The following is a 14,175-nucleotide window of genomic DNA, read 5'->3' on the forward strand; positions in this document are numbered from 1 at the left end:
GGGTGGGGTTGGGGGCGTAAGGAAAACCGGAGGGGGGACGGGGGACATGCCCCGCTGGGCCCCCGCTTGGGCAGGGTGCATAAAGGATCGCAGCACGGAAAGCCTATCGCGCTCTTGGTTCCGCGCGATCCGCGGCAGAACCTCAGCCGGAGGCTTTGGGAGCGGGGATCTCCTCTGCTCCCCGCTTCAGAAAGAGCAGCCTCGGCCTTTTCGGCAGAGCCCGGTTCTCTCCCGGCGGGAAGGGAGGGCCCTCTCCCGGAATCTCCCCGACCAAACGCGGGGAGAGCTGCAGCTGGACGCCCCGGGGCCACTCGCGGAGCCCCCTTCACCGCAGCCGGGTTCTCGGGGCGGGTGCTCCTGCCTCGATGGCTCTGACCCTAAGCGGGGCCACCAAGCAGAGGCCCCGGCCCACCGGGGGAAAGAGGGCCCCCGCCAGCCAGCTGAGCCAAAGGCGGGGAGGCGAGGCGAGGCCACCGAGTCTCCCCCGCCGGGTCCGGGGGCGCTGCGTTCGGGGGACGCGTCGCCCCCACGGCGCCAGCCGGAGCAGGAGCAGCTCAGCGCCACGGACTACCACTCCCGTCGGCCCGTGCGCCAGCGGAGAGGCTGCGGCTCCGCCCCCCCGCGTGCTGCTGTTCCCGCGCCGGCCTGCTGGGGCGCTCTGGTGCAAAGACCGCCGCCGCTCCTCCGCCGCCGCCCGGGCCGTCGCCGCCGCCCTCAGCCGCCGGAGCCCGCGGCCCCACGACCCTCCGCCGCCGCCGCCGCCGCGGGCAGGGATGCGATGACCACGTCCGCCCTGCAGGTACCTCCGTGGCCGCCGCCCGGGCCGCGCCAAGCCAAGCCCCGGCTCGAGGCCTACCGGGCCGCCAAGCGACGAGCCCGCCCGGCCCTCGGCTCCCGGGGCGGCCGTGGCGGGGCCAGGCGCGGGCGCGGCGGCGGGCGATGGGCCCGCCCGGGTGCGGCTCGGGTCTGCCTGGCCCACCTCGCGGGGTCGTCGTGGGCCTCTGCGCAAACCAGCGGGGGCCGCGGGGGGCTCTTGGAGAAGCCCCAGATGGGGGGCTGCAAGGGCCCCTTCCTCAGTTGCGCCCCACGGCCCGGCCCGAAGGAAGCGGTTGGGCTGCCTTGGAGCCCCCCTGCCCCCTTCCGCGGGGCCTTCCTTCCGGGCAGGAGCGCTGGCGAGCCTGGCTCTGGGCGAAGGTCGCTCCCCGCGGCCCCCGAGATGGCCCTTGCGCCCCCCTCCGCCCAGCCCCCCGCAGCTGCCCTCCCCACCGGGTGGCAGGGCTTTGGGCCTTTCCTTGCCCCTCGGCCCCCCCGTGGCTGGCAGCAGCGGGTCCCCCCCCCCCGCAGGTCGCCCGGCCACTCCACGACAGACACTGATGGCACACTGAAGTGGCACCTCTTTGAGGACCGTCTCCCCAGCAACAGGCGTGCTCGACCTGTAAAGCTAAACCAAACTGAACCGATGAGCCTCCAAAATAGCCCTGAAAGCCGGTCTCTGTGGGTACCGAGCTGGGCCACAGGAGGAGAAAAGGATGCTCTCTGGTTGGAGGCACAGGCAGCAAAGGCCCCGTGTGTTGCGTTCAAAGCCGGCGTTTTCCCTTGCTTCTCCCCAGGATCCAGTCTGTTTTCTTCCCTGTCCCTTAGGCTGTTTGATGTGGTATTCTGCTCTGTCCATCCTGATGCTTTAGATTTCTGTAGCTGTGAATCCATCCGTTCTCTGCACCACTCAGCTGAGCCTTGTCTTTGCAGAAAGCCATTGATTTGGTTACAAAAGCCACTGAAGAGGACAAAGCAAAGAACTATGAGGAAGCCCTGCGCCTGTACCAGCACGCGGTGGAGTACTTCTTACACGCGATCAAGTGTGAGTCCAAAGACAGAGGCCTGGGCCCGTTTTTCCATGGGCCCGTGGGTGTGCCCGGGAGAAGCACATCCGGGAGGGCGAACGGGGCTCCCCTTCCCTGCTGTGGGGGAGGCTGCTCGCCAGCCAGTGGAGGGAAGAGCCCCGGGTTCTACTGCCCATCCCCTCCCGGTCGCCCTCACAGATGACGCTCACAGTGACAAGGCCAAAGAAAGCATCCGGGCAAAGTGCGCCCAGTATCTGGACCGGGCCGAGAAGCTGAAGGACTATTTGCGGAACAAGAACAAGCAGAGTAAAAAGCCGGTCAAGGAGGCCCAGAATGACAGCAAAGGGTAAGGGCCTGGGCCACCTCCCCAGGAAGGGCTTTGTGTAGCTAAGTCGGGGGTCACCAGGGGGCTCCTGCTGTGGGACTGCTGCTCTGCACCTCAGCATCTGCCCACTTGAGGGCAAATCTCTGTACTGCCTTACTTTGCCTGGAGAGAGCGGGCGTGAAACTGAAAAGCAACTGGGCTGGAATCTGCCTTATTAGTGCCAGGCAGATTATATTACTCTTATTGGTTGCAGCAAAACAACTGGGGCAGCCGGGGATAGGCCTCAGATCAGCGACATCAGGAACAAAACGTTGCAAGGTCAAACTTCTACAGATTTAATCTTGGTTGGCTGATTGGAGCAGCTGTCTTGCTCTGCAGGTGTCCTCCCTGGATTCACTTCCTGCCTTTGGGTCCTGGGGGTGGATTGCGAGGGCACCACTTTGAGCAGTGATCCCATAAGTAACAGAGGGCAGGCCTATGGAAAACAGGAGTTGTGGCTCAGGTCTGAGATGCGGCGTTCCATTCAGCAGCCTGTAAGTGAAGGCCGTGGTCCAGATCCATACAGTTGCTTATTCTCAACTTTCTGCCTTTTTAATGTTTTTTACTTCTGGAAAAAACGGGAACAGGGTTGGTGCCATAGAGAACGTGGGGGCAGGTGATCATACCCATCCCTACCACTTTCCACCTCTTTTACCCAAACCTCCCTGGTGTGGCTGTGAGGTGAGGAACGGAGGTAAAACCAAATTCGCCACAGAGACAGTGGACCTAGAGGAGTTCTCTTTCCCCAGGACCCTTTTCAGAGGATGGTTTGCTCACGGACATTGCAAGAGACAATTAAGTCCCAGGGAAGAAGCTTGCAAGATGGGGGGAGGTAGTGTTGGGGGGGGGATAATTCAATTTCAAACGTTAAACAAAACTGACTCTGTTTGGGACTGAATCTTGCCCCCTCGGGGTTAATTGGTTGGTCATTTAACCAACTTTTGAGGCGTGAGAGAAGCCCTTTCTGTGCTAAGGGCTTTTGAACATCTTCCTCTGCAGCAGCGACAGCGACAGCGAGGGGGACAACCCTGAGAAGAAGAAACTGCAGGAGCAGCTGATGGGTAAGCCTTCCCTGCCTCACTCCTGAGGGCCCAGGCTTGCTCTTGGGGGCTCAGGGGCCACCATGCTCACCTGCATGGCAGGCAGTGGGCACGAGGTTCAGGCCATCTCTGGGGCAAAACGCCTTGCCTGCAGGTGCCATCGTGATGGAGAAGCCGAATGTGCGATGGAGCGATGTAGCAGGGCTGGAGGGGGCCAAGGAGGCCCTGAAGGAAGCAGTCATCCTGCCCATCAAGTTCCCTCACCTGTTTACAGGTGAGGCCTGGGGGTCCCTCCCGTTGTCCCTGGGGGCCTGGGATGTTGTTGGGGTGAGCGAGGCCATCTTCTCTCCTCTCCTCTTCTCGGCCAGGCAAGCGCACACCGTGGCGTGGGATCCTTCTCTTTGGCCCCCCAGGAACTGGGAAATCTTTCCTGGCCAAAGCAGTGGCCACCGAGGCCAGCAACTCCACCTTCTTCTCCATCTCATCTTCAGACCTGATGTCCAAGTGGCTGGGAGAGAGTGAAAAGTAGGTGTGGGGGGCAGGGGCTTGCTCTGTGGAATAGGGGGGCATTGGCCCTTGGAGAAGTGGGGCCAAGGGTGAAACGGGGCAGCGTGGTGGGTCTCTGGGGGGAGTTTTGCTGCCATTGTCTGTTTTCTGGCTAGTCTGTGGCAGGCTGCCCTGAACCTTTTCTTGCTCTGCCCGGCTTCCTCCTCAGGTTGGTGAAAAACCTCTTTGAGTTGGCCAGGCAGCACAAGCCTTCCATTATTTTCATTGACGAGGTGGACTCCCTGTGCGGCTCTCGCAACGAGAACGAAAGCGAAGCCGCTCGCAGGATCAAGACAGAATTCCTGGTGCAAATGCAGGGTGGGTTACGTGGATGGGTGCAGGGGCCGCAAGCCAGCCCACCTCCCTTTGCCAGAGCAGCTGCTGCTCTCAGGCTGATGGCCAGGCATGGGGCCTGCTCTCCCCAGGAAGGGTGACTTACTGGCACTTTTCCTCCTTCTCAGGTGTTGGGAATAATAACGATGGCACTTTGGTCTTGGGTGCCACCAACATCCCCTGGGTGCTGGATGCTGCCATTCGGAGAAGGTGGGTGATGGCATTGTGTGCCAGGGCGAGTTTAGCCTGGTAGAAACCAAATGCCCAGTCTCACCATCACATTTTGCACAAGTAGAAAGGGCTGAATACAAAATACGGGTCCGCAGGAAACAGATTGTAGAAGTAGTTAAATGGGAAAAAGACTGTCTGCTTGAATCCACTTCACAAGGCAGGGGAGTATTCAGCTCTTCAACCCCCACTGCAGGTATATTCTGTGAATTTTAATGTCACCATTAGGTGATGTGTGATTTCTGCCCTTCGTAGTTCTCAACGTAATGCTGTGCTGTGTGTGCTGCAGCAGGTGCAGCGCATAGCCAGGCTTCGGCTGGCTTGAAAAGTACTTGGATGGGAGGGCTGCAGGGAATCCCCAGGGTGGGCCCAGAGCAAGCATCCTGAGAGAAGGCATGGCTAGCCACCTCCCTGTTGCTCACAGACAAGTGTCACCGCTGCATCCCTGAAGTAACCAGGAGCTGAGCTCTGTTTTATTTACTGAAACACTGGGCAGTAACAAAATCCAGCAAAGAGAACAAAAACAAATCAAATTTTGAACTGCAATGAACATTGGATTAGAGACTCCTGAGTTTTACTAACCTCTTGGCCAAATATAGTCAGCCAAAAGCCATCAGGGAGGAGGGGGAAGGTGGAACCGTCAACATACCTCAAGGGCTTACGGTGATGGGCAGGAGGGTGGGTCACACCCACACACACATGCCACGCATTTGGAGATTGACTCGTACATTCCTTCCTTTGCATGCAGGTTTGAGAAACGCATTTACATCCCGCTTCCAGAGGAGCCGGCTCGTGCCCAGATGTTTAAGCTGCACCTAGGTAACACCCCCCACAGCCTGACTGAAGCTGACATCCACGAGCTGGCCCGAAAGACTGATGGCTACTCGGGGGCCGACATCAGCATCATTGTGCGAGATGCCCTGATGCAGCCTGTTCGCAAAGTGCAGTCAGCCACGCACTTTAAAAAGGTGAGATGGCTCATCCGAAACAGGCAGGGAGCCCCAGGGGTGGCTAGGGTCAATCTTCTGATGCCCTCCTGTATGAAGAGGAGCTGTTTTATCCATGAAAGGGATGAGCTCTCTGCCCACGCTGGTTTGTGTTGTGATGGCCTGTCACCTCCCCACCCATGCCTCTTTTTTCCCATCCATTTCTTCCTCCTGGGGAGACCCAAAGTATTACCTGAAGGTAGCAGACACTGCTCCCATCATTTGCTGAAGTAGTTGGGCTCAGATTGGTGCATTGCAACAGCCTCCAAAGAAAGCCTCTGTAGTTGGGCAGGAGAACTCCAAGATCAGCTTGGTCCCTCTTGCAGTCTTCATCATGGTCTTGGACAGCTGTTACTGGACAGCAGATGGTGACTTGGGGGTGGCTTGGCTGCCAGCCTGTTCCTTTCTCCTGCGCTTTGCTGCTGGGCCTGCTTTCCCAGACCAGTGTGTAAGGTTAGACACACTGCTGACCTGGCAGTCCTCCTTATCTGCATCCTGCTTATATCCTTACTGCAGGTTCACGGACCATCTCGCACCAATCCTAGTGTACTGGTAGATGACCTGCTGACTCCTTGTTCACCAGGGGATCCTGGGGCCTTTGAGATGACCTGGATGGAGGTGCCTGGAGACAAACTTCTGGAGCCAGTGGTCTGCATGGTAAGCAGTTGTGGCAAAATTCCTTTCCTCCCCTTCTCTCGGGCTTAGGCAGAACTGTAACATCAACATGCCCTTGCCCACTCCTTCTGTGTGGGACATGGGGCAGCAAAGCAGGACTGAGCACAAGAGTAAGTCAGGGTATAAAGCATTAATCCAGTTCTGCCTCCCACCGATTTCCTCTTGTGTTGAAGGGGAGCATTGCTGAGACCCTAGAGGCTTGGGGGTGCTGAATGTTCCCTTTCTTTGCAGTCGGATATGTTGCGCTCGCTGGCTACCACCCGCCCCACTGTCAATGCAGAAGATCTCCTGAAGGTGAAGAAGTTCACAGAGGACTTTGGCCAAGAGGGTTAATGCTGCACCTGTGGGATGTCCCAACGTTAGGTGGGAGCAGCCAAGGGCCTGTTTGCCCGGCACGTGTACAGGAGGCCAGTAGTGGCTGGTGGACTCTGCCACACAGAAGCTTCATTCTCCATCTGTCTCCACTGGCAGCACTCCTCTGGCTGGGGAATAGAAGGAGATGAGTGGTGGGTACCAGGGCGACAAGAGCAAGCCCAGCTCGGTCTGTTGTGTTTTTTTTCCTCCTCAAATACCCTGTCTTTGTTCTTTTTCTTTTATTTCTGATGCTTAGTTTTTTGTTACTAAAAATAAAATCAGCCCAACTCCCTTCTGCTCCCAGCCATTTCCTAAGCCTCCCCCCCCACAAATGAGCCCAGTTCTGCTGCCCCAAAGAGGGCCGTAAGGGCTCTCCCAGAGCTCCCTTCCTTCTCAAATGCTGGTGTGCATTACCTCAAGCTGACTTGGGGAAAAGAGCCTCACTCTATCAAGGTTGTGGAAAGCTGTTTTCCTGGGTTGTGGCATGTTTTGCGGATGTTCAGCTTCTGTCCACCACAAGGCCCTTCTGCTCTCAGAACAATTCTCCCTTCTGGCTTTGGGCCCAGCCTTGGGTGGAGGCCTCAGCCTCCTTTGCTTTGCTCCTGGGTGTGTGCTCGAGTACCAGGTTGGTTTGCAAAAGGGAGAGGAATTGCAGCCTGGCTCCCATCAACAGGATGCAGGTGGGGTTCCCTGTAAAACACTGGCAGACACCCAAGAAGCTACTCTTGATGACCTCTGGCCAGCTAGAGTTCCCTTCTGTGAGCAGAGCTGGACGATCTGTTCCAATCCAGGCAGAAGGAGAACCCCCGTCAGGCCCACTGCTTTCCCTGGGCGGGTTTGTGCCACAGGGGGATTGGCTGAGTGCTGCCCTACCACTTGTTTGTTAATATAAGCTGCCCCCTGTTGCTTTAGGCTCATCTTGTACTTAGACTTGGGTGGGGCTGAAGGCCGCTTTTCCACAGCCCAGCCCGCGTGTAGATAATTTTAAGGTGATGGTTGTATGGAGAGATGGCTTGTGGAAGAATAAAATACTGAAAATGAGGCTTGCAACAATTTACTTTTTTCTTCAACCAAGTTTGAACAGAAATCACTAGTAGTGTTTGAGCAGAGATTGAGCTTCACAACAAGTTCAAGCAATGCCCGGCAGCAAAGGCCCCAGTGTGGAGTCCAGGGGATGCGGCCAACAGAGGCTGCTTTCGGCAGGTGGTCTCCCACTGCTGAAACAGCCGCCTCCCCGCCTGGAAAGGGCACGCTCATTTGTTGATCTCGGCCCAGTGCAGGTACGAGAAAGTCCTGCTCTCCATCTTGTCCACGTAGAGGATCCCTTTCAAGTGGTCCATCTCGTGCTGGATAATGTGGGCTGCAAAGCCTCTGGCCTGCCAGGTGGTCTCCTCTCCAGCCTCGTTTAGGCCTGGGAGGGGGGAGACAAAGGCAAGGGCCGCTCTGGGATTCCAGGGCCCTGGCGGGGCTGCACGCCCGGCCTGGCCCCGCCCCAGCCCCCGGCCCGGCTCACCTGAGACCTCCACGCTCGTGTGCCGGGCGACCACAGCAGAGAAGCCGGGGAGGCTGGCGCAGCCCTCACTGAGGTAGCTGGGCCGGCAGTCCAGGACGCGCACGGCCGGGTTGACGAAGACGCGCAGCGGAAACGGGGCGACCTCCAGGACGCGCAGCGCCTCGGGCGCCTCCTCGGGCAGCGGCGGGCCGCGGAACTCGGCCACGAAGACCTGCAGCGGGACGCCCAGCTGGGGCGCGCTCAGCCCCACGCAGCCCTCGCGCCGCATCACCGCCACCAGCCGCGCGATCAGCCGCTGCACCTCCTCGCCGCCCACCCGCCCCGGCTCCACGGGCGCCGCCACGCCGCGCAGCGCCGGGTCGCCCGCCAGGCAGACGCGCCCGAAGGGCGGCCCGCGCGGCCCCAGCACCCGCCGTCGCAGGCGCTCCCAGTAGCCGCGCTCCTCCCGAGGCCGCTCCGAGAAGGCCAGGCCGCGCGGCCGGACCGGGCGGGCGCGGAGGGCGAGGCCCGCCCCCCGGCTCAGGGTCCGCGCCGCCATCGGCCCGCGCTCGGAGGGCAGGTCGGGCGAGCCCGAGTGCGGCGCAGGCACGCGTCCCGCAGGCGGAGGAGCGCCCCCAGCGGCGGGACGCTTCCGCGCGCGTCGCCGAGCCGGAAGCCCTCCCTGAACGAAGGGCTTCAGCCCGACCTGAGGCGGCGGCCCGCTGGCGCAAGCGGGGGCGCTCCCACCAACCGCGCAAGCCCCGGGTGAGGGTGAGGGTGAGGGTGGTGCCAGCAGCAGGGGCCCCTTCTGCTCACAATAAAGTACTTCGGCAGGCAAACAAAAATGCCAGATTTATTCTCGCAGTTCTCATCCTCACATCCGCACCCTGCTTGGCCAAGGCAGCCATGCCATCTTTCTCCACACAGCAGCAGCACCAGCAGCCAAGCGCTGCCCTTGCCGTGGCTGTGGGGGAGGGGGGATGCCTGCAGATGCTCCTCAGTGGGTGACCCCCCCAGGCTATCCTGTTGCGGGAACCCCACTGAATGGCTGTGCATCCTCAGAAAGGGGGCTCTTCTCTGCAGCTTGAGGGGCAGAGACGGCAGGGCTGGGACCTGCTTCCTGCTCTGAGCCAGGGAGCCCCAAGTCCAGGGGAAGTTGCGGGCGTTCTCGGGCTGTCCCCTTCTCCTCGGCTGGAGAGAGAACAGTCTCTTTCTCAGGGAGGACCGAGCCCAGAAGCTCCTGGATCACCACCTCATCCACGCAGCTGAGGCCTCCGTGTTTACGGACCTGAGCAGCAGGAACGCCTAGCAGAACAGGAAGAAAATGCAAGAGTGGGCAGCCAGACCCTTCCATCGGTCTTAAGCCATCAAGTCCCAGGGAAGATCCCTTGCTATGCTTTCCGAGTCTGTTATCTCCCCCTTCCTTTGAGGGAGTCTGGACAGCTGTGCACAGATCCACCAATGGGCCACTTGCAGATGGAAAGAGCAACAGGGCGTGGCTTCCTTCTAACACTCCCATCCCCCGAGGAAGCAAAGGCCACCGTACCCAGAATCTGTGCAATCTGGGCTGGAGCGAAGAGGAGCTGGAGACAGCGGTTGAGGTACGGCACCAAGTCTTCCAGGAATGCTGTGCAGAACCGAACGAACAGCTCCTGCTCTTGGCTGCTGAATGCTGCCGCCTCTGCCCGGTGGAAAGCCAGAATAATCTTTACACTCTGCCGGGAGAAAGACACGTTAGAAGCCTTTCCTTTATAGATTCAGAGCAACCAGAGGACAGTTACCTAATATAAACTCAGACCATAAACATGAATTATGCAACTAGGCTGAAATGACAGAACTTCTCCCCACAGGCAGCACAAGTCACAGGTAGGCAGAACCCGCCTGCTGCAAAGAGCCTATGGCAGATCCTAAGGAGCTAAAAATAGGGAGTATGCATTCAAGCCCCTGCAACAGCCCCTACAGCGGTCATTCTCCTCATTGAGAAATATGGCACATTTTCCCCAGTACCTGGCTGAGCGTGTCCTCCAGGAGAGCTGCCACATCTGGGGCAAGAGCAACAGGACAGCAGAGACGCAAATCGTTGAAGGCCACCAGGATGTTGTTGAGGAAGTGGGCCAGGGGGGGAAAGTCTAGTAGCACCAGGGGGGGCTGCAAGGTGCCCGGCTGGGCAGAAGGCATCGCCACAGAGACTGCACTGCCCAGGAGGGCTGGTGCAGAGATCAACGTGTAGGAGTTCATTTCTTCCTGGAATTGCTCTACAGCCTCCTGCATAGCTTTCTTGAAGGCAAGGAGCACCACGTGCTGAAAAATAGGAACAAGCTGGCCCCGGAAGTCTGCGCCTACCCGGCTGAAGGACAGGCCAAAGTACATGCACTGGCCCAGCAAAGAGTCAAGGCGGTTGCCCACACCACGCTGTAGGTCTCGCTCAAGAACCAGAAGAAACTGTGAGACTTTCTGCAGCACCCACCCATGGAAGAGGGCACTCTCATTGAGGGTGTCCTTCCCCAGGGGCAGCACCAGTGGCTCTTCATCTGCAAATATGGCACGGTACTGTGTGACAATGTCAAAGAGATGCACACGGCAGGCCTCTATAGTTTTTGTGATGTGCGTGTAGGGGTCATCGTCAGGCACAGCTGCAAGGATGGAGTGGAGCCAGAAGTCTCTTGCCTGCAGGAAAGTGATGCGCAGTTCAGCCTCCGTGAACACATCCATGCAGCGCAGGTAGCCAATGACTCGCAAGCAAGCAGGCAGCTGGATGTTCGTGCGTAACTGCTGGATCAGTTGGTTCAGCATGAGCTGCGTGGACTGGCGCACCTCAGCCACTATACCCTAGGAAGGAGGGAGAAGCGGTTCTTACTCGCTGAGGCAGATGCTCTGAAAAGAGATTCCCGAGATCATGCAAGAGGCCTACCCCAATTTTAACTCTAGACCCCACATGACCCTTTGGACACAGCACACTAAGAGCCACAGCACCTGCTCTGACAGTATGAGGGCCAGTCTAAATGATGCGCCTGGCCTGGGATGTGGTCATGTTTGGTATGTTTGGGCAACTACACGTGCACAGCACACACACCTAAGGAAAGACAGTTCCTCGACATCAAGTAATCCCAAAATTTCTCAGTATAAAAGTAAGCAGCATTTCACCAAACCAGAAGAAAACCCCCAGAACCTTTTACAAGAGAGGAGAACAAATGCTTCACCTGCTCCCCTTCCCTTTCCCTTTCAGTTCTGTTTCAGGACTGAAGGCCATATTTCCCTTCCTGCCGAAGGGGAAACCAAGGGGGTCCACCTTCACCCCAAACCCCTCATGTCAAAGCACAGGAAGAACATTCACAGCGCGGGTTGCCTGGAAGGTCAAAGCAGCCGCCGGTCGCCAACATGGGACCCGCCTCCCCAGCTGTCACGCGCCGGTCAGCCCCGATCTAGTGCGGGCCGCCCGCACCTGGATTACGGGGATGCCGGTGTGCTTCTTCTCCAGGCGGCGGACGTAGGATACGAGCTCCAGCGCCTCCTCGTAGTAGCTGTTGCGGACGCAGGTGTCCATCAGCTGCGGGATCTCCAGCACCTCCAGGACCTCCGTGTGGCGGTTCAGCGTCACGTTGTTCATCCGGCGGCTCTGCGCGATCCGCTCGGCGTCGCGCATGAAGCCCCTGCGGGAGAAGGCGGCGGGTCAACGGAGGACGGGCCTGCGGCGCTCCCCGCCTCCCTCCGGCGGGACGAGGCGCCTCACCGGCAGGCCTCGGCGAAGGACGGCAGGCGGTCCAGCAAGCGGCCCAGGCCTTGCTCGATGCCGCCGAAGCCGCGGCGCGTCTCGGCGGTGCACTCGGCCGACCGGATGAAGGTCTTGTAGTGCGCGAAGGCCAAAGCCCGCGTCTGCGCCCCCAGCTGCGCCCGCTCCTCCTCCAGCCGCCCGGGCTCCCGCCGCAGCGCCTCCAGGCCCAGCCCCGACAGCGCCGCCAGGTAGGCCGGCAGCTCCGCGTCCCCCGCCGGCACCGCCGAGGGCGACGCACGGAACAGCCAGGCCAGCAGGCTCGCCTCCTCCACGTCCGCCCCGCCGCCCCCCGTCGCCGCCGCCGCTTCCGAGGCCGCCATCGCTCCGCGACGTGGACCAGGAAGTGATCGCTATGGCAACCGTGGCGCTCCGGCCCTTTCGTCGGCACTTCCGGCTTCCGCTCCGGCCGCGCAGACGTGGTCCCTTGGCTTCTGCGGGCGCCAAGCGGCGCCGCTCTACCCCGGAGATCTGTGGCACTCTGTGGTCCCACGGAGCAAGCTGGATGGGAGGAGGGCGTTCGGGGAGGCGGCGGAGCGAGTTTGGCGCGGCAACTTCCGCCTTCCCGAATCAGCTTCCGGCCGGGGTGGAGCGCGTGGATCACGCCGAGTTGCCTCTCGCGCTGCGGGTCGGGCGGCGCGATGCGGCCGCTGACGGAGGAGGAGACCCGCGCCCTTTTCGAGAAGCTCGCCCGATAGTACGTGCCGGTGGTTTGCTTGCGGAACTCACTGCCACCAGATGGGCGGCTGGGCTGGGCTGGGCTGGAGGGAGCCCCGGGCGGGGCGGGGGGCTTCGCCGAGGCTCCGGCGGGGCTCCCGGCCGACTCTGTCTCTCCCCTCCGCAGCGTCGGCGAGAACATCCAGCTGCTGGTGGACCGGCCGGACGGGACCTACTGCTTCCGCCTGCACAGGGACCGCGTCTACTACCTCAGGTCGGGCAAGGAGATCAATCGGATCAAGCCAGAGGAACGGAGGACCGCCCGCGGACGGAGAGGAGGCCTCCCTCCGGAGCAGCCTTTCCGCGGGGATCGCGATGGGGGGGCATGTTTGAACGGTGGTGCTTCTCCCTTTGTTGTAACCGTCGCAAAACGTGGATTGGAAGTGCATCGTATTGTGACGTTTTTGGATTTTTTGCAACTTTTACGCAGGGAAAATGATTTGAGGGGTTCCTCCAGAGTGAAAAGGTTGAGAAAGGCTGGTCTAGAGGGAAACCAATTTACCCCTGCCCCCCATCTAGCCCAGTCCAGCTTTAACAGAAGTGCGGCAGGAACCTTTTCGCTCTGTTTGAGTGTCACGCCAGAAAATAATGCCGGAGCTTGGAAGCCCCCGTTTGCACAGATAAACCGTTCCCAAAGCTGCCTCTTCTCAAATCACCTTCGTTAGGGTGGTCCCTGAATAGGCTGATCTTGGGACTCCTTGGCTTGTCTCATTTGGTCTGGGGACTTTAAAGCCACGTCACCAGAGGGGCCAAAGGGATGGGTGAACCTCCATTTGCCCCACAGATTTTGGGACTGGCCCCTCTCAAACCTGCTCTGCTTTGTTTTTCAGCGAAAGGCTCCTGAAGCTGGCTACAAATATTCCACGGGACAACCTGGTGTCCCTGGGCACCTGCTTTGGAAAATTTACCAAGACTCAGAAATTCCGGCTCCATATCACTGCCCTGGATTACCTCGCCCCTTATGCCAAGGTAGAGATGGGACAATATTGGTTTTATCCAAAAGGCATTTTCTCTCTGCTCCCAAATGTTAGGCTTGGTGGGTGTGAGGGAAGATGTTAGTCATGCTCTGGTTTATCTAACCTTTGAGGCTTGTGAGTGAAGAATGGGAGAGGGCCGGACGTCTGCCAGGTTGCCTTGGGACAGTGAGTGGCATCGTGACTGCAGCAGTCAGTCTAAGGGCACCAAGGCCTGGCAATGAAGCGGTGACACTGCCAAGTCCAAGGCAGAATGCTTGAAGAGATCACGTCATTGTGCAAGAAACCGGTTCCTGATGCATTAGAGTTCCGCGGGTCATTCTGTTTCTCTCCAGTACAAAGTCTGGGTGAAGCCTGGAGCAGAGCAGTCTTTCCTTTACGGGAACCACCTATTGAAGTCCGGTCTGGGGCGCATCACTGAGAGCACTGCTCAGTACCAAGGAGTGGTGGTGTATTCTATGGCTGATGTCCCCCTGGTGAGTGGTGGGCAGGGGCTGCCCAGGGCTTGGATTTGGGTGGATTCTGATAGAGATGGATCATTCACCTTGTCCTCTTTGCTTCCTGCAGGGGTTTGGGGTGGCAGCCAAAACCACCCAGGAGTGCCGAAAAGTGGACCCTATGGCAATTGTGGTATTTCACCAAGCAGATATTGGCGAGTACATACGGCATGAGGACACACTGACTTAATGAACGGGGCAGAATTCCTCCCGTCACTCTTAGGCAACTGGCATCTTTAAAAACTGTTCTGCGCTTTAGATTGTATGACGCCCTTTTTTGTGTAACCTGGAAGGACTGGCTGAGCAGGTGAAATGTGATTATTTCCCTGCCGTCATTGTAATGGGTGACCAGTAACAGC

The 14,175-nt window shown here is 59.2% G+C and overlaps 3 protein-coding genes across 4 annotated transcripts; 2 read left to right on the forward strand and 1 right to left on the reverse strand.

The window, feature by feature from the left end:
- The first annotated feature begins 700 nt into the window (after positions 1 to 700).
- On the forward strand, positions 701 to 6,658 carry VPS4A (vacuolar protein sorting 4 homolog A). Its single transcript, XM_063312786.1, has 11 exons — positions 701 to 799; positions 1,747 to 1,858; positions 2,040 to 2,187; positions 3,205 to 3,266; positions 3,400 to 3,519; positions 3,614 to 3,770; positions 3,961 to 4,109; positions 4,253 to 4,334; positions 5,101 to 5,320; positions 5,855 to 5,995; positions 6,245 to 6,658. The coding sequence occupies exons 1-11, from the start codon at positions 779 to 781 to the stop codon at positions 6,344 to 6,346; spliced, it is 1,314 nt and encodes a 437-aa protein (XP_063168856.1). The 5' UTR covers positions 701 to 778; the 3' UTR covers positions 6,347 to 6,658.
- A 780-nt stretch (positions 6,659 to 7,438) lies between these two features.
- Positions 7,439 to 12,002, reverse strand: COG8 (component of oligomeric golgi complex 8). 2 transcript variants are annotated; one of them, XM_063312778.1, is made up of 5 exons: positions 11,590 to 11,966; positions 11,302 to 11,509; positions 9,867 to 10,688; positions 9,406 to 9,574; positions 7,439 to 7,778 (listed from the first exon to the last, which is right to left on the reverse strand). In XM_063312778.1, the coding sequence occupies exons 1-5, from the start codon at positions 11,949 to 11,951 to the stop codon at positions 7,621 to 7,623; spliced, it is 1,719 nt and encodes a 572-aa protein (XP_063168848.1). In that variant the 5' UTR covers positions 11,952 to 11,966; the 3' UTR covers positions 7,439 to 7,620. The 2 variants fall into 2 exon arrangements, with proteins under 2 accessions (XP_063168848.1, XP_063168847.1); XM_063312777.1 differs by lacking the exon at positions 7,439 to 7,778 and adding an exon at positions 8,713 to 9,164 and having other exon boundaries at positions 11,590 to 12,002.
- Positions 12,003 to 12,195: 193 nt separating this feature from the next.
- NIP7 (nucleolar pre-rRNA processing protein NIP7) lies at positions 12,196 to 14,153 on the forward strand. The gene is made up of 5 exons (XM_063312790.1): positions 12,196 to 12,325; positions 12,473 to 12,559; positions 13,176 to 13,314; positions 13,655 to 13,795; positions 13,887 to 14,153. The coding sequence occupies exons 1-5, from the start codon at positions 12,270 to 12,272 to the stop codon at positions 14,004 to 14,006; spliced, it is 543 nt and encodes a 180-aa protein (XP_063168860.1). The 5' UTR covers positions 12,196 to 12,269; the 3' UTR covers positions 14,007 to 14,153.
- The last annotated feature ends 22 nt before the right edge of the window (positions 14,154 to 14,175 follow it).

Source organism: Candoia aspera, chromosome 11, assembly GCF_035149785.1.
Source record: "Candoia aspera isolate rCanAsp1 chromosome 11, rCanAsp1.hap2, whole genome shotgun sequence".
Taxonomy (NCBI): Eukaryota; Metazoa; Chordata; class Lepidosauria; order Squamata; family Boidae; genus Candoia; species Candoia aspera.